General features: G+C 38.9%; 1 protein-coding gene across 1 annotated transcript in view; it reads left to right on the top strand.

Annotated features, from left to right (window-relative positions):
- The first annotated feature begins 6,711 nt into the window (after nucleotides 1-6,711).
- Nucleotides 6,712-23,462, top strand: part of tnmd (tenomodulin) — a 49,410-nt gene continuing 32,659 nt past the window's right edge. The window contains exons 1-2 of the mRNA XM_046031537.1: nucleotides 6,712-6,803; nucleotides 10,469-10,603. Of these exons, the coding sequence (XP_045887493.1) occupies nucleotides 6,756-6,803; nucleotides 10,469-10,603 (183 nt within the window). The 5' untranslated portion in view covers nucleotides 6,712-6,755. The remainder of the gene's footprint in view (nucleotides 6,804-10,468; nucleotides 10,604-23,462) is intronic.

The raw sequence follows: 23,462 nt of genomic DNA, 5'->3' as shown, positions 1-23,462 counted from the left end.
TAACTAAACAAAGCTCAGCCAAGATGATTCAAGATCATCACAGTGAAAAATACCTGCGCCTATTTTTATCTTCTACTGAGAGTGCTTTATTTGTTGAATACAATTTTCAATGCATCCTAAGACGCAGAAAATTTTCTATTTCACTGATTCTGTTCCATTAATGGGTGATTGAAAAAGTTGCAAAGCAAGAAGAACAATTTCACAATATTGCTGTCGAGATATTTTTCACAGATCTGCCTCTCTTCAAACTCAGAATTGTATTAATATTTAATCGCATTATAAATTGGATGAGGAATACAATTATGTAAGTAAATACACCTGTCCCATCAAGCAAGAAATTGAGAAAATCCCCCAGCAAGTAGCTTTACTCTCAAGGTGAGATTTGGGAAATGAATGTATAAACTTGGGGAAGATTTGCAGCGCTATAATCCACATTCCTATTCATCTAGTTCCTCACTATGTCAAAGGAACTCCTAAGAGATGGTGCACAGTTATCCCTCCAACTCCTGTTTATAGTCATCTCCTTTAACATCAGTTATGGACAATAGAAACCAATGTTTGAGTTATAATAAATTGATTTGTACAACAAAATGTAATTAATTTTTAAATGTTTTTCATATTTTCATCTCAGGGATAAACATCTGGATTTATTGATGAATAAATTGTGTAAAATGTTTCAACTTTGCTCATTTCTAACAATACAAATGCACTCACAGCATGGTGCAGTGTGAGCGGTCCTAAATAAATTCCCCTGAATAGGAATCCAGAAGGTATCTTTGTCAAAGTAAGGGGGAAATTTAGAGAAGTTGCACCTTAAAGGGGTTTTCAGCAGCCACTAGTGGTGCGTTTTTTAGATTGCAACCAGGTGTGTGGTCGTGCATGTATGCATGCTCGAACTCATGAGCGAATAGAATCTGACACACAGAGGCCGACACACTGAGAGACAGCTTTACACAACATGCTGGAAACTCAGGTAAACTCCCACTCCAATGTTAGAGTAATACTTTATCAGCTTGAAGTTGTACTAATCCATGCTCTTTGCATGAGAAAGTTACATTGACTGCATTTAGCTGATTTAATATGTGAGTGTTAACTGCCTGCCAATAACTAACAGTTTTCATTATCATCCAATAAATTTAGCTATGCTGACAATGTTAAGCCTCACCGGTGAGAGATACACAAATAGTTATGAAAAGCCAGCAGGCTTCTCTGACGTATGATGAGCTAAATGCAGTTAATGTAGCATTATCATGCAACGAGCATGTATTAGTTCAAGCTGAAAGTATTACTGTAATGTTGCAGTGGGAGTTTACCTGATTTTCCAGCATTTTTTGTGATGCTGTTCCTTGTTATGTCTCTGTTTTGGCCGACACCGTGTGCTCACTCATTAGTTCGAACATGCACATGAGCACAAGCTTGGAAAGGTAGTGGTTACAATCTGAAATCTCACTGCTGGAGGCAACAGAAAACTACACATGGCCCTTTTATGGCAAACAGAGGGTTAAATGAAGAGCTAGACTTTTAGTCTTCTGGACTGTATTTGGTTTCAAAGAACAGGAGTTTTGAGAACATTTGAAAATGTATTTAAAAGTTGTTTTTATAAACATCAACCATAGATTGGCTTTGATGGAAGATCTAAGTATGTAGTGTCTTGAAAATTGAGGTTGAAAATGAGGCTGGGAGAGTAATGAATTTGCTGCATTGTCTTGAAAAAATGAATTTCAACCATTTTATTCCTTGATGGGTTAAGATGAAATATTGTCTTTGCTAAAAAAAAGTTGTTTGTAATGTCTCATTTCTCTTGTCAATTTTGAATCCACTAGGAGTAAACTTGGCAATTTGTAAAAAGTATTTGAAAAAGATGAGAATGTAGTTTTGTAAAGTCAGTATTTATGGTTATTTATAAGGTAAATGACTAATATACAGTATAAGGTAGCCATAAAAAACCTCTGACACCACCATGATGAAGTGTTTTAAATTTGACGGACTCAATTAACAACAATTATTGCAAGAGATGCATTCAGAAATCATCGATCGACAAGCATTAATAGCAGCATCTGAATTTCACCTGTGAAAGTTTTTACTTTACTGGGCCTCACTGAGAATTTTGCACTTAGGAATTTGCAGAAGTATATCAACATGATGTGTCAAACCTTCGCTACAGTCTGTTGAAGAGCCAAGGGACTCCTGGGAAACAGAGCACTGTGTAAACTTCCTGTGCAGAGGTGCACTTCCTTCCTACTGTCACTGAAGCATGAGGAGGGTCCTGAAGATGACAAATGGAGGCTATCAGATCTTTCGTCTAGACCAAGGTGGGATTCATGACTGCCTCTTCATGAAGCGCCCATTCTGTCCCACCCCTCTTTCCCCTGTAATGAGAGACTGAAGTGGTGTAATTGCGTCTATACATGAGGCGGTTATCAAATCACACAGGATTACGTGTCACATTTGACCTGTATGGACCCAGTTTCTGCTCAAAAGTGTGATTCATTCCACAGAGTTTTTATCTGTTGTGTGAAAAAGAGCAAGAAAGAGACAAATTGTTAGTACTGCTCAATTTCCATTTTCTTTCTGTATTTCTATCTCTCTTACACCTATTCTTACTTTACTCCCCTCTTTAGCTGTGACAGTCTCCCTTCATGTGGGAAGGGACTGTTAATGAATGTGGATGAGCACGTGGGAAATGTGTGGGTTTCCACCACAGCTTTCTCTCTGAGTGACAGAAGCTTGACAAGGCTTTAGAGGCTGGCTTAAGAGTTGAAAAAAGCAAACAAGGAACAGCTTTTTTCCAGATGGCCACAGCAAAATAGAGCACAATATACTCTGCAAGTTTGTGAAGGCAACGTCTGCCTGAAGTACTATAAGTCATTTTGAGAAGAACAACTGTTTTTCTGATGGAAAACAGTCTGTTTATATAAAATAACAAAAGTCACTGGATCCAACTTTGTCTGTTGAATTTGTAATAGGCCTCACTGTTGGTCACAGCACTCAATCTGTGTTTCCATAAGTGATAAATACAAAAGAGAAAAATTCCTATCAAAGCTATCACGTCTGAAGCATGAAGAGGATAGAGTAAATGTTTATTTTGTGATTCTTCCTGGTTTGCTAAGGTTGCTTCCATCAACCTCTGTTCTAATCTGCGAGTATCTGGTATGCACTCCAAACTAAATTGCTGTTTATTCTATTCTGTGGGTGTCAAAGCCCCAGCCTTCCCCTGAATGCTATCAGGGGAATGAGGGTCCCAGGATGCTCAACTCTGCTGCTGACACAACACTATTCCTGAAAGACCCGCCGCTTGATTTACCCAAGCAAAATGTCACAGTAATTGTGAAGATTTATATCAATGGGAAAGAGCTGACGAGGTCCTACAGCTATCAGATCTGACAGACTTAATATGTGCTCAAATGTTGCCCGCGACACTAAAGGCTTGCAGGTTGACCAATTTTACCGGGAATGTTCCACCTCAGATGGTATTGACCGAGCCGTCATTTTTCACTTCTGTAAATTGAGTGTGAAGTGGAACTTTTAGGTTGTGAAATTGTGTTTTTAATAAACTGGAATCACTTCAAAAACATTTTATCGCACTATTTAGCTATTGCCTGTGTGCCATCTCAGATGATATAATGAAAAACAGACTGACAGGTGGTTTGTAAAAATAGGCTGAATGTGTGCTTTGATACTATATCCTTCACTCCCTGTCAGAAGATATGTTAAGATAAAATGAAATGTGCATTGTGTAATTGTTTTATGATGTTTTACACAAACACAAACAAGTGAAAAGGTGGCATGCTGTAACGATACTGTCAGCTATGCAGTGCAGTCTGTCGCAGAAGTGCTGTGGTGGATAATGATGGTAATAGAATAATAAAGGTGACGCAGTGGGTTAAACTTTACAATAAGGCATTGGTCAAATAAATATTTAGATAATTAATTTAAGGACCGGTACAACAATGTAAAAGTACTCCATCACAGTATTAAAGTAAAAGTCTTGCATTCTTACTTTCTGCAGTAAAATGATGAGGTGACTAATACGTTATTATATATTACAATATCAGATTTTTAATACTGATGCATCAGTGTTTAAGCAGCATTTTACTTTTGTAGTTTCTGGAGGTGTTTGGGGTTGGGGGCGCTGCAAAAACTTGAAATGTAATTTTGCAAGATTGAAAGTAAATTTTGACGGTAAATGCCTTTGCCTCCAGGGTACCAGCTTTTCCTGTCTTTTACAGACCATCTGTTTCGGAGTTGCAGTTTCAGACCAGAGCGGGACAACGCTGCCAGAAATCATGTGACTCTCAAGCTCGCAACTGTGTGGGCAGATCTCTGAAAAGTGGGTGTTCAGCTCTGCAATACGAGTGCACTTCTACGTCTGTGAAAGTTTCTAGTTTAGTACAGTTGGGTCTATTCCAAAGGGTCACAAGATAAATTGAGTTGAGTTGTGAGATGATTAATGGAGGCAGGAAATCTGTTCTTTTTTTCTATAACCTTTGGCTTTTTGTGAATTATTGAATAATTTGAACAGTTACCTAAATGAAATATCTGTAAATGTAATGGAGTAAAAAGTACAATATTTTCCTCTGAAATGTAGTGGAGTATAAGTAAAGCAGCATAAAGTGAAAATATTCAAGTCTAAAAAAATTATGTATATGTCGTTTTGGGACTATCGACAATAAACCTATTTTGCTGTGGTATGAGGATGTGTTGCAGTTATCAGTGTTCCTGATTTGTTCTGTTCCTCTGTAACTACTCAGTGTTTCCTGAACAACTGTTGCCACATAATTATTAGAATACAATTTTACTTATTGGTTGAATCTAGTATTTGTAATGAATGGTTGAGTCACTAACTTCTATCTTTGAATGTTTTATTGAGCATTCCCTCTCAACAGGCAATATTTTTCTTTGAACTTGGATATGTTTTCTCCTTTACTTTGATTGGGAAGGTGGCGCATTTGAACCTCAGTGGCACCTATGCTTAATAGATCATCTAAAAGTATGTGTTGTAGTCGCTGGAATGAGTATCTATCCCTAACGTAGACTGCAAAATCCAGATGGCATTAAAAAAACACTGGCCATGAATGCATATTGAGGTTCTTGTCTAACAATCAACATCGAAATATCCAATCCTGGCTGGTCTGTTTTTAGTTCTTTCGTATGTGTACATAACTGTATTTTACATAAAACAGCAGGCGTCATGATTTATTAGGCCAGCACTACTCTCCTGGATCTGAATCCTGCCCATGACCTTCATCACATGTCATTATTATAATCTTTCTCCCAGTCTTTGCTGTCTGACTTCACTTACTTCCAGTACAGATGAATCATGGTACAGAGTGCAGAGTAGTCTGTAATACCGTGCTGGAAACAAAACCTTGATTTACAGAATGACAGGTAAAAAAACAAAAGTTGTTTACAAGTCACGGTTCACCTAAAGCTGAATAATATCTACCTATAAAATAAAATAAAAAACGTTACAAGGTTAACTTCACCAAAACAGTGACAAAACTATTAAACTATTAATCGTTCACTGTATGGATGACAGAAATTGGTGGGTACCATTGGATGACATTATTAAGCTTGCCAAAAGCTGTATAAAGTTCTGAGGGTGCCAATATTTGAGGAACTTCATTTACTGCATGTATTAATTAACCCCTCCCTTCTGCCCCACTTCAAATGTTACTAATTGACTAATTAAAATAGGCTACTAATTGCATTTTTTAAATTTTATTAAACAACTGAAAGGCATCCCACAATGAAGTCTTTGCTTGCACAACACAAAACATTGAGAAAAACACGAATCGCTGAGTTTGAAAATTTGAGTTTTTAAATGTATATATTTTCCTCTTTGACAAAAGTATATTTTATTGCAGACACAATGGTATTCAGTTTTATAGCAGTTTGTGACAGGCAACAGCTCATCAGATGACCTATAGACGCTTCTTAAAATGTGCTTTGCTTTTTGTGCAGAATGATGTATGTGCAGAGTTTGACAGTAGCAGGCTGTCACAAACTTTAAACCTCAAGTGCACAAACACGGAGAATAGACTTTTCAATTGAACTTTTCAAAGGAAAAACCATTTTTTTCACCGGACAGTATTTTTAGGTGCCTTAATATGTGCCCAGAGGGGATCTTTAAACTTCTGTCCTTGATTACAGTTTTTGCTTCATTCCCCTTTTACTTCGGTTTGTGCACAAGTGCCACTTCTTTTCATTTTATAAGGTTGATTCTTTCCTTATGCTGCTATTCAGTCATCTCAACTCTTGTTTAGTGTACCTGCTTGTAGTCAAGTGTGCAGACAGAAAGAATGTACTTGCTAACTCTTTTTGATGCTTCAGAAATTTTAACTGAAAAGGTCAGCATCTGCACCATGTAGGTACAATTTTTTTTTTTCACATGCGAACTTTGTGTCCTCCAAGTAAGAATGTTCTGAAAGCAGTGAGTCACAGTATTTTCATCCAAGTGTAGTATGTCATTCATTCAACAAAGGATTTGATTTTTGGTCTTCAGCCTATCCATTTGTGTCTTTCCACCTTTGAAATCAGAGCAGGCAGGCAGGCAGGAAGGCATGCGAGACATGTGCCTTGCTTAATGGGTATCACAAATGCTTCAGTTATTCCACTCCATCTGAAACGTCCCTCCCCTTGAGCACACTCCCAAATTACAGCTATGGAATGAAGCTGGGACTCTTTGCCTTGCAGAGCGTTAGTGTTTTCCCAAGCTAAGACGATCGGAAAGATTCCTTCTGTGGGCTTGCATCATGGAGGCTAGCAGTCAATCCAGTAGTCAACAGATTCTGTGGAAAGATGTGAGTCCAATTTTGTTGTTTTTATTTTTTAATTATTTCATTTATATAATAATTTTAAAAAACTATTTACATTTACTGTCTTCCAGGGGGGGGGGGGATTTTAGGTCACTGCAGTGTCAAGAAAATGGGAACACCCTTAAACTTTTACAGCTCAATAAATTAAGTACAGGTGGCAGCAGTGGTGGTTTGAGGGGAGAGACAGAGGTCCTGTGATATTTGAGTGTAAGCTTTAAATAAAATGTGTCAAATGTCTGCCTTTTTTTAAATCAAAAAGGAGTGCTGCTTGATTTCTTGCAGAGTTTTCTCAGAAAAGTAATTTTTCCATCTAATTCCTTTTGGCTGTTCTCCTTGGCTTTCTTTATTTATTTTTTACTCTTATACTCAGTCTCACCTGAACCACTGTATTTGCTTATATCTAGAATACCCTTGCTTCCCACATGCAAGCATTCAAATAGACCCCAAGAATTGTCTTTATTTGAGACTTCAATTTTAAGGAAGAGGTGGAGGAGGGATTTTTGGCTCTGAAAGAATTCTTACATATTCTTACTCTCATATTTCACTTGTTAACAATAGAGCCATATGGGCAAGTACTTTCACAGCACAGTATTAGTATCTTTTTACATTATGCATATGAAATAATACAATGTTATTTTACTCTCCAAAAATGGGCAACTGTCCCAGCAGATACACATCACAAATACACTGTAAGTAATGGATGGACAATGATTATGGTTAAGAAGTCACCTGTGGCTTCTTATTTTAGAGTAGTTTTCACAGGAATTCAAATGCTTATATGAGCGTGCCCCATTGTGATCAACCATTTGCCTGTGCTTGTTGGTTTTGGAGGCTACTTCTGTTTTCTCAAAGAAGTGCTCCTTTTTCCGTGATAACAGTAGGGGGCTCTGGGCACACTGCCTCACAAAGCTCAAGAGGAATTGCCTGGCTGATTCTGAACTCCTAAACCTTTAAACACTAGTTGGCGGGCACTGCACACTCAGACTGCTCACTCTGTCTCCATCCCTGCCTTTATTTCTGTCCGTCTCTCTGTCTGTCTCTCAATCCCACCTTCCTCCTCTGAGTATTTGATATTCAAAGCACTGGCAGAGAGAGGTTTGTCCTCTAGTTAAGTTTCCACTGCTTATGCAACCTGACATAGGAGAGCAGAGGATTTCAGCCAACATTTTTTTCTTCACTCAGAGAAATTCAAAATGTAAGGAATTTCTGGCTCTATGATTGTAGTCCTGTTTTTCATTATGCCTTAGGAATGTACAATACTTTGATGTGTCTCAGGTTTTTGTGGCCACTGTTTCTAATACGTCAAATAAAGAATGGTAAAATCTAGAAGTCATTAATGGCAAAGGCTTAGTTTAAGTTTTGAAATGGGTGATTGTGAATAATATGTCCTCTGTCCTTCCCCAAAGTCAGGCTGATAATGTATTTATTAATCCGAAATTCAATCCATATTCAACAAGCTACAGAGTAACTACTATGCCATTACTACTGAATCATATTTCCTCCTGTAGGTCATAACATCTACATACTGTATTTTAAAAATAATTTTAAAAAGCTATATGAGTTCTATAAATCTAGGAGACAAAGACAATTTTGGATAATTATTTTAACAGGATACAAGCCACAAAAACTTGTACAAATAATTACTACAAATTATTTAAAGAAGTCACCATGTCATAGTGCTGTCAGATCTACTGCAGCTTAACTACTGTTAACACCCACGGCCACAATAGAAAATCAATGCTGCTTTATTGTCATTTTAAAAGACAGGAAGATAAGCAACACCAGTTTAGCTAATTGAAGTTGGTTCCAATTTTTTTTCTTTAACATATCTGCATATCTGCTCTCCTCTGAGACCTTCAAAAGTGGTCCAGTGTGAATGAGAAGCTTTCATTTTCTGCCTACTGGAGCTGTGGTGGAACAAAAGACTGTCTTTATTAATTTGTGGCCTTAAGCTTGGGGAATTGACTACGGTAGGCAGAGTTTTCATTTGAGGAAAAGTTTAATAAACGTAACCTTTCTGTGGCACTTGTAGCAGTCTGTCCTTCCTTGCACTTTGCATGGGGATGCTTAAATTTTTCAGGAGCCTCATTGGTGGATACATTTTGCAGTGACCAAATCAAATGGCATCTCTTTGGGTTAAATGCAATACAGATAGAAAGGAAAACTGAAAAGAAAGAAATATACATTTTTGTTATGAAAATTATAAATTAAAGCAATAGTTGGAAATTTTGGGAAAGGTGCTTATATGCTTACCCTGCCTTTTGCCCAATGTCAGCTGGGATTGGCTCCAGCCTCCCGCAACCCTGTACACAGGATAAGCAGTTGACGATGGATGATGCTCTGTATAGCGCCTTTCTAGTCTTTTCGACAACTCAAAGCGCTTTTAAACTACATCTGCATTCACCATTCATTCACTGAGCCTAAGTGCTCAAACAGAAACTAACACATTCATACACTGGAAGAACAGCCACCAGGGGCAATTCGGGGTTCAGTATCTTGCCCAAGGACACTTCGACATGCAGCCTGGGGGAGCCGGGATTGAACCGCCGACCTTACAATTAACGGCCAACCCACTCTACCTACCGCAGCCGCCCCCATATGCTTTCTTGCTGAGAGTTAGATGAGAAGATTGATACCACTCTCATATATCTGTTAAATAGAATTGCAAATTGGGAGGAGCTATTTCGAGGCCCCATGATGTAAAAGCTCCATACATTTTCTCATAGACAATGATACATGACTCACAGTTGGAGCTCTGCTAAGGCTTGGATGGAGATGAAACTCTCCTGGTTGGATCTTCGGTAAAAAAGATGTACAACCACATTAGAATAAGTGTGGTTCTTTGATCAAGTACAAGCCTGTGTCCATAAAAACTTTGAAGGAGAAATCAACTTTGACTCCAAAGGTTCATTTCAGCAAGAAGCATCCAGTCAAATAGTTTAAAATTCTGTTACATGTGCCACTAATGGCAGGTGAAACCTTAAGATTACACTGTTGAGAAAACTGAAAATGCAATTTTCAGCTTAATTTAACCATGACACACAAAACGTGATAAAGTGTGCGATAGGGTGCACTTCCAGTGATAAAGTGCCCTCTAGGGGGCTCTTCAAGTGGACAAAACGTGATAAAGTGTGCTAGGATGCACTTCCAGTGGACAAAATGTGATTAGGTGCCCTCTAAGATTCCCTTCCAGTGGACAAAACATGATAAAGTGCGCTCTAGGGTGCCATTCCAGTGGACAAAATATGATAACATGCCCTCTAGAGTGCCATTTCAGTGGAGAAAACATGATCCAGTGTGCTAATGGGTGTTCTTAGAGTGGACAAAATGTGATTATGTAGCCTCTAGGGTGCCCTTTCAGTGGTCAAGACTTGATAAAGTGCCCTCTAGGGGGCTCTTCCAGTGGACAAAACGTGATAAAGTGCGCTCTAGGGTGCCATCCCAGTGGACAAAATATGATAACGTGCCCTCTAGAGTGCCATTTGAGTGGAGAAAACATGATCCAGTGTGCTAATGGGTGTTCTTCCAGTGGACAAAATGTGATTATGTGGCCTCTAGGGTGCCCTTTCAGTGATCAAGACATGATAAAGTGCCCGCAAGGGTGCATATATAGGCTACCATATGTAATATTAAACCTACATTGTTTGCAGGTTGAGGCAGGAAAAGAGAAGAAGGCCAAGTACTATACCTACCAGCGAGTCGCTCTGGTTCTGGCTCTGGTCTTCCTTGTTTTGGCTGTCTGTGTTTTCAGCCTGAGATATCTGTGGAGCCCCAGTCTGGGCAAGGTAAGACTAAATATCACCTCTTTGTTTGTCAGCCTTATTGCCACTGTCCTTGCTAAGTGTGGTATTGATGCAGTAGCATAAGGTAGTAACAATGGGCCCCAGTGCAGGCTGTTATGATGGGCCCTTTACAGTTACGAAGCACATGCACGCAGTGCGTTCGTGTCTAGAAGGGAACCCTGTATTGGCAAATTTGTGTGCCTTATTTCCTCACTGTGCATGGTTTAACAACTGATAAGATTAGATGCAGTAATTACCTAACCTCCTTAATTTAAAGCTCCTTAAATCGATTTCTTTCCATATTAACATATTAAATTAAACAGTTCTCTTTGTGTGGGTCTCTCTCCAACACATACACACATGTTGCTGCTGTGTGCGCCCAGACGCAGCAATCTAAAGTACCATCACGTGATTGATTTTAGAGTCAGACTGTGTCACCTAGACTTTTGTATTTGCAAAGTACAGAAGTCAAAGAGAAAGTTTCAAGGAACATGGCCGGTGCTGTCATTGTTAAAATCCTGAAACGTCACTACAAACAGCTGAGTGCAGGGGAGGTGTCCACTGTGCTCAAATGACACAGACTTTTCTGGGCATTTCCAGCACAATAACCTCCTGAATGACTGTAACCACATTCCTCTTCGACAGAGAGGCAATAGATTATGGTAAATAAGAAAGAAAAGTGTCTACCTTAAAAACAACAGCATGTCCTGAATACAGGCCAGCTAAGGCGCACACGCTGTTTAATACCCACAAGCACATCCGCAATATCCAACACTGCCGGTGCCCAGCAGCGACCTGACATCCGAAATGATAACAACCTTTTAAACAGGGGCACGGCAGTCGCACCAAATCCCTTGAAAAAGCACTTGTAAAGTTACTCACCTATATGGCATCCGACGAGCCTTGCATTAGGCAAAATCTTTGACAATGTCCTCAGTTAAAAATCCTAAACAATTTTATTTGGGAGATTGCGACCCTCTACTCCTGTTCTTTTCTCTCCTGTCTCTTTTTGAAACAACTTTTATGTTTGAATGGCATGACTGCTAGCTTGCACGTGTGCTCTGCTAGTCTACTTGTCAGATTTTGCATTCACCCGGTGTCTAGAGTCTTATGGTCTTGTCACATGATCAAATAGAAACTTAAGATTGGGCAGCCATACAACCCAGCAGTCATCACTGCATATGTGGGCTATGTGACACAAATACTAAAGAAAATAAGACTAAATTCATTCTGTGGAATCTGTGGGATAATCTTTCACCATATAACTTATAGCCTACTGCTTACAGACTTTTTTGGTTAAAACTACTGAGTGCAGTCCTTCAAATGTCTGTGATGTCAGACACCACGGCAAAGGGGGAAATGCACGTTGGCGTGTATATAAACCACTTGATCTCCATAAAGAGAGATTTTCGGTGAACTGGGTGTCTACTGTTAAATGATGAGACCAGATGCTGATGCAGTCCAGCTTGTAACCTGGCGGGGGCCGCTTCCGTCACGGACCCCAGTGCAGCTGCACTGTTTGCACTGTCTATACCTACGCCCCTGTACTGATGAGAGACAGATGAAAGACTTTCCACATCAGCAAATCATACAGGTTACATCAAAGAAAAAAAATATGTGAGTGGACGGCCACACAAAGAGCCAAAGGCGGTCTCTGCAGGCTGTATTGTATTCTGCTAGATTAAAAGATGTGTGGGCTATGGAAAAGACAGCTGTGTTTTGCTCTGCGCGTGTTTTGGCTGTCAGATCTGTAATTTCATGAATTCTTGGACCAAACCACAAACCGCTTTTTACTGTTTCAAAGGTTTGGCCTGTTTCATTTGTCTACTTTCTGCTCACATTGTAAACATCTTCTCACAATGACCGATCCTGATAACTCAAAACTGACCCTAATTGCTGTTGACCAGAGTGTTTGCAGTAGGACTTAAACTTCTTGGCAAAGTAATTGGGATAAACTCTTGTCCTGGCAATTCATCTTGTAAAATCCAATTCAATCACACTTGATGGAGAACATTTTCACTCTGCTCCTTTCCCCTGATTTTCCCAGGGGGCCAAAAAAAGCTAATTTACCCAAGCTAGAAGGAAAAATACATCAATAATTTCACACCCAGAAATTGGATGCACTATACATCCTGAGCACAGTTGCGAAGTGATTACAATGAAATGATGGTTAGAAAGGAGCACATATATTTCAAACCTGAATGCATTAGTCTGTTTTCTGTGTACTGCAGATGCCATGAGGTGCACAGAAGGCAATGTACCATGCAGGATGTTGTAATATCAACATCTTTGTTATGGCTAATAAACATTAATTCAGAAAACCCAGTGCCACTATTCTTCTATTTTTGCTTCCATTAAGATACAAATTTCAATTGCAGACATTGACCTCTAAGCTCAGGTTAACCAAGGTTCAACTTCTCTTTCTATGTAGATGGTATTGTCCACGTTCTCTCCTTTCAACATAGATATGAATCACCTCTGAGCAATCTCCTTTGTCCTTGTTAAATATTTCATGCCGGAGGTAGAGCAGTCATTATTTCCACTTTAATAAGCTGTGATCATTCTCACGTGGCACAAAATGTGTTGATGGCAGAGGTTGCCCAGACGATGAATATCAAACCTGCAGACCCTGGGTTTTGCTTTAATGGGGTCTTGAGGGGGAGGCTCTTTCTCTGGCCTCCACATCAGTGAGTAAGATGGCGCCACTTCAAAGGAGAATCACCTGTCTGTCAGATGGGAAGGAAGCTCCCTCAGACACAGTAGGACTGTAGAACTCAGGTATGTATCCTCAGCAAAACTATCTGGGGACTACTCTGAAGGTAAAGAGATGGATTGAGTAGCTGGACTGATGGATTAGTTCTCCTGTATCAATGTGGCAATGTGTTCTCTTAGTTTAATTATTTCCCCAGCTCCAGACTGCCTGGAAACTTATTAAAACCAAGATTAACAAGAGAGTCCTTATATAACCACAACAAGAGCAGTCGCATCAACTGACCACCTCTGCCAGCTGACTTGGATGCTCTTGAAAGAACTAATCAATATTTCTATATTAACAATGCACCCTGATTATTCCACCTTACTATCTCTGATGACTGACAGCAATGACCAGAGACTGTTCTAGTGTAGTGTTGGCTAATTGAACAGTGGGACAAAAACACTTATCATAAATACTAATGAGATAGAGGAAATTATTTTTGGTCTTCCTCCTGATTGTCACCTCCCTCCACTGACTAGTCACAATGTAGAAATTAGACAAGTCTCTTCATAGAATTAAATGAGTGTTTTGGTAGATTTAATATTTATTTGTAAAAAGATACAGCAGCATGTGTGAAACTAAACTATATAATCAAATCCAAATTTGTGCAAAGATTATTGGCCAACCTGTGGCACACTCTTTACAAGCAACTTACACGAGCATGTTTGTACTTGCTAACAGTATCTTCTGACTCCTTGCTTCTTTTACACATCTGAAGAATTTAAAGTTCCAGTGTGTAATATTTCTGAGGATCTATTGACAGAAATGCAATATAAGATCCATAACTATGTTTTCAGTGGTGTATAAAGACCTTACATAATGAACCATTATGTTTTTATTACCTTAGAATGAGACATTTATATCTACATAACCGCGGGCACCCCCTGCTGTGGAGGTCTCTGTATTTTGTCGTCATGTTTCTACCGTAGCCGACAACGGACAAACAGCGCTACAGAGCGGGTTTTGTCATTAAGGCGTTTTCTTCTGCTTGTGTAATTCCAGTAGTGTAGACGCCCATCACTACATTGCATACATACAAAGAAGAAGATGGACTAATATTAATAGTATACAGTCTCCAAGTAGTCTTCTGGTTTATTAGAAGTAAGAAGAGAAGTGAAATTTGGACAAATGAAGGAGCACACCTGTTATTTAGCATGAGAGCTGACAGCCAGAGGGGACAGACAGCTGACGGCAGAAATCATGGATTTTGTGGATTTTCCCAGATGGAAGGCTATAACTTTAATGTGGGACAGATGTTTTCAAAGCAGAGCTGAAGTTGTCTGTTTTCTGCTGGACAGGTAATTAACTTTGTTTGTCAGACTTTAGCATGCAAATGAAAACTGTTGTTTGATAGCTTTAGCTGTTAGCTGGCCATAATCACAGAGAGCCGTGACGTTTCCCCTGTCAGTGGTGTGAAATATGGATTAATTTCATGTCGCCTACTTCTTCTCCAGCCTGTGGTTTGGCTTTGCTGGTTAAATTAGCGAGACAATCAGCTGGTAGAAAAACATTTATTGTTAGTTAGATTGGTTATTATCCAGCGCTGTGCTTTGGCTTTTTGGCTTGTGGTGTTATGTTAGTTGGATTAATTTCATGTAGTTACACTGTCTCTCTCTCCAGCGCTCTGTTTTGGCTTTGTCTGTCGCTAATAGGCAATGTAATGAAGCTCATGTCAGCGAGCTAAACCTTTACTGCGCTGGTAGAAAAAATATGTAGTTGGATTGTAATTTCATGTAGTTCTTCTCCAGCCTCTGTCATGGCTTTGTTACATTGACAGAAATGTGCCATTACCTTCATGAGACAAACAGCTGATGAATATTATTGATAATGAAAGGGCAACAGCAAGGAAGCTCAGATCAGCAGTTAAAATTTCACATTTTACTGCCCTGGTGGAAAACATGTATTTGTATTTAGTGCTAATGGTGATATATAACAAGACCTGTGCCTATCAAGTGACCAATAATGAATACTTACCGAAAAAAACCTTATTGGATATTGCTTCCCACTGTGCACACAAATATGTATATTGTACTTTCACATGCTAAATTCCCATTAAAAACGTTGCACCGTTTTACCACAAACTGGGGGGTGCAATTCGCAACCCTAACCACTAGATGTCACTAAAACTTACAAACTGAACCTTTAATGTGATATGTACATTGTTCATCACAAAAGAAATATTTTTGTGTCTTTTTCATGTCAACATAAAGACGTTTTATTTTGTTCAGTATATTCAATTACTGCCTGTTAAAGTAGGATGACTTCTTTCTCTAATGTATGCGCAGGATTCTCATGTTCAGTCAACCTAAACTGCTCAAGTAGATCTCACACCATTGAGTTATAATACTTAGACATTTCTAGAATCTGATATCTGAAGTATTTTGCACATCATTACACACCTGGTTTTGTTAAACATTTTAAGTACAACATTTACTAATATGGCAACATGCAAAAAAGCACTTGCACTAAAATAACTTATATTTGTTCAAAGAAAACTGTACATTTTTAACCGAAGCCTTAATTCAGAACAGTGAATAGTGCATTTCAATCAGTTCTGATGAAATGTATATATACATACTAGAACTTTATAAAACACACTGTACATATTTAAAACAACTTCCTTGTGACAGATGCTAATATTTTCCAATCATAATTAATGACACAATAATGTTACACAAATGCAACTTACTTCCCAGCATATTATCATGTCACTACACTGTTAAATGTCTCTCTTTGTAAGAGAAAGAAAAAAACACAGCAATGTTATGGAAGGCACTTTGGGTACACAAGAGGCAAGTTATAAAATGTCCAAAAAAAGCAGTACAAAAATTAACATCGGCCAATATTAGAATCTAAAAGGAACAACAACAACAAAGAAAACTTAAAAAGCAGGAGGGAAGTAACATAAAAAAAACAGTCCATCCAAAGTGTACAGCCAAAGCCATTAGAATGAATAACACATCAAGTCCATGATCAGTGCAATGGAGGGTGCAATAGTGGGGCAAATGTTGGCTCAGGAGGTTCGAGGGTTGCCCGTTAATAGGAAGGCGGCGGTTCAATCCCCGGCTCCTCCAGGCTGCATATCGAAGTGTCCGTAGGCAAAATACTGAACCCCATGTGTGTGTGAATGTTAGTGTCTGTTTGAGCACTTAGGCTCAGTGTGTAAATAGTGAATGCAGATGTAGTGGAAAAGACTGGACAGCTCTTTGTGCTATACAAATACAGAGCATTTACATTTAATGTCCATAATCCAAGATGGAAAACTGCATTCTGTCCACCTCAACCATTACACATTGGTAATAGCCCAATGATAATCTTTGATATTGATCCTGAGGTGTGCATTGCTTTCCAGTTACATGACGACCTACTGGAGTGCTTTAAATTTGTACTTCAGGAGGGTGTAGTTTAGGTTGCAGGTAGTTAGCTGCAAATGCAGTTTTTTACATGTATTCAAATCTCAGTACAGGAGGAATGATTACAGACACAAAATAACTATTTAAACCTATGGCATGTGAGTGTTTTACTAACACAGACTTAAAAAATATGTCTCATAATCAAATGAAGTTTACCTAATGGCCTTAATATAAATATAAAATAAAGATTTGGTACATCAGAATCTCAAGTCATATAAAGTTGAAGGATTTTAAAATAAAAGTTTCTCTTGTCGGTTGCCAGAATTGACCCATTTTGAGATCACAAAAACTGAAAATCCAAGATCAGTTTCGAATAGTCAGCTGGTATTTTGTATGTGGTTTCCATAACTGGGGATATTTTAGAGCTTAACAAGATACGAAACATAAAATCTTAAAATACTGAACCTTAAATTAGACTTACCATATAGTAAAGGTAGTACAGAGCCCTGTGCCTCTCGTCCTAAATCAACATTGTCACGAGAGAGCTGCAGTAAAGATTATTTGGTTAGAATACTTATTTCTTGCTTATATGTTAGTGGTGTTATGTACAGCAACAAAATAAGGTTTTTTCAACTAATGCTCATTCTTACTTGAGCATAGTTTTTCCCCTCTCCTGTCTTTACGAATATCTTCAGCAGCTTGTCAGATTGGACATATGAACTGCAGGGAATGGCGATAATACACAAAATTTGCATTTATCTGAAGAAAAACACAATAATATCATAAAAACACCGTACAGCAGCAGGTCGTGCAAAATAAAAAAAATATTAAACACCAATTTACTACTACCAAAGTTAGTGAACTCAAGTAAAATAGAGAAATAGACAGGAATTGGTTGGTACAGCCGAATCATTTCGGATTATGTCTTGTCTTTATTATTTAAAGACTTTATTTTACATTTATTCAATTAGCTGATGCTTTTATCCAAAGAGACTTATAATTGCTCTACATGTCAGAGGTCGCATGCTTCTGGAGCAACTAGGGGTGGTGATGGCTCAATGGATAAGACACATGCCTTTGGTGTGAGAGACCCGGGTTTAGTTCCCACTGTGACCCATCCACCATTGTGTCCCTGAGCAATACACTTAACCCCTAGTTGCTCCAGAGGTGTGCAACCTCTGATATAAATAGCAATTGTTAGTCGCTTTGGATAAAAGCGTCAGGGTTACGAATGCTTGCTAACAACAACTCATGTTGCTTTCCAGCAGAGCTTGGAAAAATAAGCATTTTAACAGATAATCTCTAACTTAGACTGAAAAAAGTTTAATTTATCTTCACTGTGTAGAAAGCTCTGGAGGTCCACTACAAATTATAAGAGAGAAAATGTGTGTGTAATGGTCCTTGGCTGTTATTGAGCCTGTTCCCATTTTGAACAAAACTTCTTTCATTCATCTCAACCATCTATGATCTCAACATGATTGAGACTAGCATGGCATTGAAAACACAACCTGAACTGAAAAAAGAAACTTTGGCATTGAAAAAAAATCCACTGAAAAATTAAACACAGGCATTAAAAATTTTATTTAGCATTTTTGGCGTTCTGATGTATTTTTGACAATGACAAGCTTCTGGCTATCCATCATCTCCCATTTTTTCAGTTTATGTGTAATTGTACGTTCAATCTATGTGTACATTTCTTGAAAGGAACTGCCCAAGGATGATGAATGAATTTCAGAAAAGTTGTATCGTATCGGATTTGTAGTGACAAATCCACAGAGAATTATCACCCAATTCTGCAGTAATCCTCAGAGCTATCACCATCAGTACTGCAGCAGGCAGCTACATTTAGTGAAAAGCTCTGATAGACTCACTGTACACTACCTTCCCAGCACTAAGAGGCTGACGGACGAAGTTAGCTGGTGAACATAGTGGAACATTTAGCAGTTAAAGAGCCAGAGATTTCCCTTAGGAGCTGATGGAGACCACAACAGAGCTAAAAGGAGATTGAATATTGGATTTACATTTGCAGGTGGACAGAAATGCATCCCTAAATTAATGCTAATAATGTCTGCTGGATGTGTAAACAGACAACATTTTCCATAACAACTTTATATGGTTATATTCACTGTTTTTACAACCTATTGTACCTGTAATGCATTTTACACACATAAGGCATAGGTAAGGTGGAAAGAAAATGTCTTCTCTCAGGAATGTTTACATATGTAACATCTTAGCGTTCTGTGAATGTCCATCACTGTTATAGTATAAAAGTTGGTCAATTAGTATGTTGATGAAAGCTTGTATTCTTGCTTTTCTAAACTCCCAGTATGAAGATAAATTGTGAAAAACATTTGATTGTGAAGTGGCCTCAAAAAATGCAAGTTTATGAATGACCTCACTATAGAGTGAACGCAAAACAAATTAAAGCTGTAATCATCAAACAAGAATATGTACAGAAACAGATTCATAAGTACAAAACCCCTCTCCCTTTGAAATGTGTTCTTCAAATTTCCTCCAGCTGTTTTGACAGACTCTGAAAACCTGAGAATGTAAGAGGTGCAAACTAACTGTTAGAGTCACACCCTTTTCACAGTTAATGTCTTAGTCAAATGAAAGAGGTGCTGGAGCACACCAGGAAGTAGTCATTCTTTAGAAGGTGGTGTTGAACATAATGGTGCTTTACTTCCAGTTTTGATACAAAGGATACTTGGCTCTTAGTTGGACTTTTTCAAGGGAAGGATCAAAAGTGACAAATCTGAGAATCCACAGCTTTGAAGATAACAAGCAAAGGAAGCCCTAATGTTGCCTAATTACTAAAAACACTGATTACAAAATGTGTTCCGCTCCTACAAATCGGTTCTTGCACACTCTCAACTTGCAAATTGGCTACTGCTTAAATTTGTTGTGTGCTCAGTTAAACAAAACAAACACACACATACGTGTTATGCTGCATGTATGTACACATTAGATAGCCCTTTGACCTTAGCATTCTGATTAAAAGTAAAAACCACAACATGATTGCAGCCACGAACACTTCTTGTCTACCCTCACAGTCCACCAAAGGAACGTGACCTTGTGCACCCGGCTTTGTATAAATAACCACAGAATGTAAATCTGCTCTGTGCATTGTATTTCAATATGACATGATAACCGCTTGGGATCTTCTTTTAATTACCTGAAAACATATGTTGTTACAGAGGCCTGGGGAAGATACTTTGCCATCATTTTCTCTGCCTGTGTGTTTGTTTGTGTGTGAGGGCGTGGTTGTGCCTGTGTATGCATCAGTGTGCATTGTGTGCTTCAGTGTGTAGATTAGGTGCCTCTGCATTCTCTTTTGGCTTACGGCAAATGTCTGTTTACTATGTGCTCATTATTGTTCTGGGCCACAAGTCTCACTAGGGGATTTTGCCTCCTTGTAAATTAATCCTCTGTTATTGCCAGTTTACATCAGCAACTCCATGAAAATGGAATCTGGCTGGTGAATCCAACAGAAAAGTGAGAATAATTTGCCTCGACGAATGTTATTTTTCTGGAAAAAAAAGATCTTCATAACATCAGATTTGATATGTTTGGTGCTATTTTTAATTCGTGAACCACTTTGAGTGAGATTATCTGCAGACCAGCAGGTAGGCACAGAGTTATTGTGAACCTGTAGACATTGTAAACCAGTTTTTCCTGGGGAACATCGAATAGCTCACAGGTGCTGTTGGGCTGTATGGCAAAACTGCCTGAGAAATACATGAATGTCAGACCTGCGGAAAGTGGTCCATTATTCAAGCTGAAATTGCATTGCTCACCTTGATGCCTTTCCCTCTCCAGTCCCAAGGTAGCTGCTGAGTTGTCGCTCCTGATGGCCTCTTAAATGCCTCACTGTCAGGACCGACTCCTTTAATGAACACTGCTGCGCCTGCTGCTTTTCCACTGGTCACAGGTGTATGGCTTTTCAAGGCCGGGCCCCCTTTGTTTATTTATTGCTCGTAGGCTGTGTATACCTAACAGTCCCTTCAATGTCCAGATGTCAACATGCAACAGGGGAGCGAGACACAGGTTTGGTCATGATATGATTCTATTTTCCTGTCACTTTTCTTTCTTAGTTTGTCTCCAAAACAAGACAGTGCTAACTTCTCCTTAGACTCTGTTTGTTTACTCAGTCTCATGTGTAGAAATTATTATTCTGGGGAGCCAACAGGGCTTATCTAAACAGCTGGTTTGGCAAGACATTTTGGGAGGCTGGCCCTTCAGTCTGTAATCTTTCCTGATTTTACACGTCAGGCTCATTCATTCATTAGCGGGTCGGTGTCCACTGGTGTTTCTCCCTGGCTGTTAAATTAGGCCGCTAAGGGCTCCCTCCTAAGATGATGCATTATGCCTTCTCCAGTCAGGAGGAGGGAGGGGATGCAGACCGGGAGAAACAAAAGAGAGTTGTTTTAAATTCTTAACAGTGGAGTGCCTGAGGTAGGAAGGCTTCATGGCGGATGTGGCACATTGCCTTCTTCTGGGACGGTGACTGCTACAAAGAGGATGACAGCACTGCAAAGCCCACTGGGAGTTATTTATTGTGCCATTCAGCATTTTAGTGCGTCTGTGATTCTCTTTTTAGAAGCTAGAATGATATGGGTGTATGAAAAAATCAGCATCTTAATTGCCAATACTTCATTTTGCCAATCCACCAGCAGCTCATGTGCAGAAAGTTGTATGTACAGTGCGGTGGGTAAACAGACACAAATGCTTGCCTTTTTTTCTCCAGACTCCGTTTCTCTCTTCTCTGCGTCTCACCAGTGTGACTGCCAAGTAGACTCCTCTGCTCTGTTGTACAATTTAGAATGTGATTGAGCTTTCACATCCACTTTTGCTCTCCCCGTAAGTCTGCACTGCATATAGCCTCAACGCGCATTCACAGCCACAATTCTGAAGCTGAGAAGTGAACAGCAAACTGGAAATACTTTTTAGGTTGCACATCAGAAATACTGCTATTATGTTGCTATATGGTCCTGATGGATCATGATTTTAGAAATAAGTAAATTTCTATACTGAAAAATGGCAATGTCAGTGTGGTTTGCTATACATCAGTCAGTTGAAAGGTTGCATTGATTTTTTGTAAGTTTACCCCATTAGTCCCCTTGCTCAATATGTGTAAGGAGAGAAGCGGCATCTAAATCATCCCTGCAGGTCTCCGTCTAACACTTCATATTAAATAACCTTAGCTGATTAGCCTTTTTTTAAATGTGAGAAAATGAGAACTTATAACAGCTCTAAAAGTTGGAATGTTTGCTGATTTTAATGACATGCATCCAGACCTGCCAGGCTTGTTTAGGCTTATTTTAGATTGGTGAAATAAACATGAAAAAATCAGCAAAAGTAACACAGTTTTGAAGGGAGATCTTTCATCCAGTGAAACTTCAAGTGTTTACACAGGAAATGAGCAAAGTAAGCCAGACAGCTTAGTTTTTAGAGCTACAATGAACCTCATTAATGACGAGATATTCATTCCAGATGTTATGAATCCATAAGTCACAGAATAAAAAATGAATACGCTAACATACTGGATAATGCAGCTAGTAGGCTGACTGACTTAATTGTGGTATCACTTCAGTTTTACATGTGAGTTTGAAAAGGGGAACATGTCATTTGAGAAGGGCAAACAAAATATCACGGCTTAAAAAAAAGACAAACATTGTTTAGATATGATAGAGATATGAATAAAACAAGGACCCACTTATCAAATTGCTCCATAGAGCCACTAGTGCTTAAAAACTCCACAGGGAACCTTAGAGGTAACCTATTATACTGCATTTCCAGCCTTATATTGTAGTTGTGTGACTCCTGTATGGTAGCTTTGCATGATTCTTATACTGGCTCTTCATGCAGGCCCTCATTTCAGCCTCTGTCTGAAACACGCTGTAGATGATCCTGTCTCTTTAAGGCCCCTCCCCTAAAAGCCCACTGTCTTCTGATTGGCCAAGACCTTAAAGCATGTCTTGGGGAAGTGGAACAGGTTAGATTGAAGCTGTTTGCATGCATGCTCCCATGTACATTATTAAAACACGGGTTTGTTATTTATACTATCGATTATCAATACAAAACAAACAAGCTTAATTTTCCTTTGCAACTGAAAAAGCACTTTCTTGACGACATATTGAACCACTTCAACTTCAAAAGACTGGCATGTCGCCTTGGGCTGAGCAGTATAGACAGACTGAGCATAGCGTTGCCAGGAGGATGGGGCTGTGCGTAAATGACCGTATATGGAAAATGTTGTGACCATAGAGAGCTGTGAGGAGAAAAAACTGTTGAAACTAGAGCAGAAATCGGAGGTTTTTGCTCACTGGGATTTCTTTCAAATATGTTTACCTCATTAATTGGCCACGTTTAACATGAACATCCGATATTGTAACATTACAGATATGACAGAAAATACAGAAAAGCATAATAGGTCACCTTTAAGTAACTCATTCACAATTGCAAACACTGTACAGTATAAGGTCGTACATGACCGGGGGTGACAATGTTGAGAGAAATCAAAGTTGAATAGACCTTTTCCACAGAAAGACTGATAAAACACAGGTGTAAATAGTAACAGTATTATTTGCTCCAGTGCATTGCAGTAAAAAAAAACAAAAAACAGAAGGAATCTAATTCATTCGGAACGATAGATCTCTGTCAGTGAAGAAAGGAAAAACTAGTGAAGCTCATTTGGCAAACATGTTAGTCAAATCTAAAGGATGAAGAAGCCTGTCGTGTTCTTAAGTTCATT

This window comes from Micropterus dolomieu, linkage group LG19 (assembly GCF_021292245.1).
Source record: "Micropterus dolomieu isolate WLL.071019.BEF.003 ecotype Adirondacks linkage group LG19, ASM2129224v1, whole genome shotgun sequence".
Lineage (NCBI taxonomy): Eukaryota > Metazoa > Chordata > Actinopteri > Centrarchiformes > Centrarchidae > Micropterus > Micropterus dolomieu.
The sequence above is the reverse complement of the archived record's forward strand: the minus strand, read 5'-3'. Positions and strand labels throughout refer to the sequence as shown.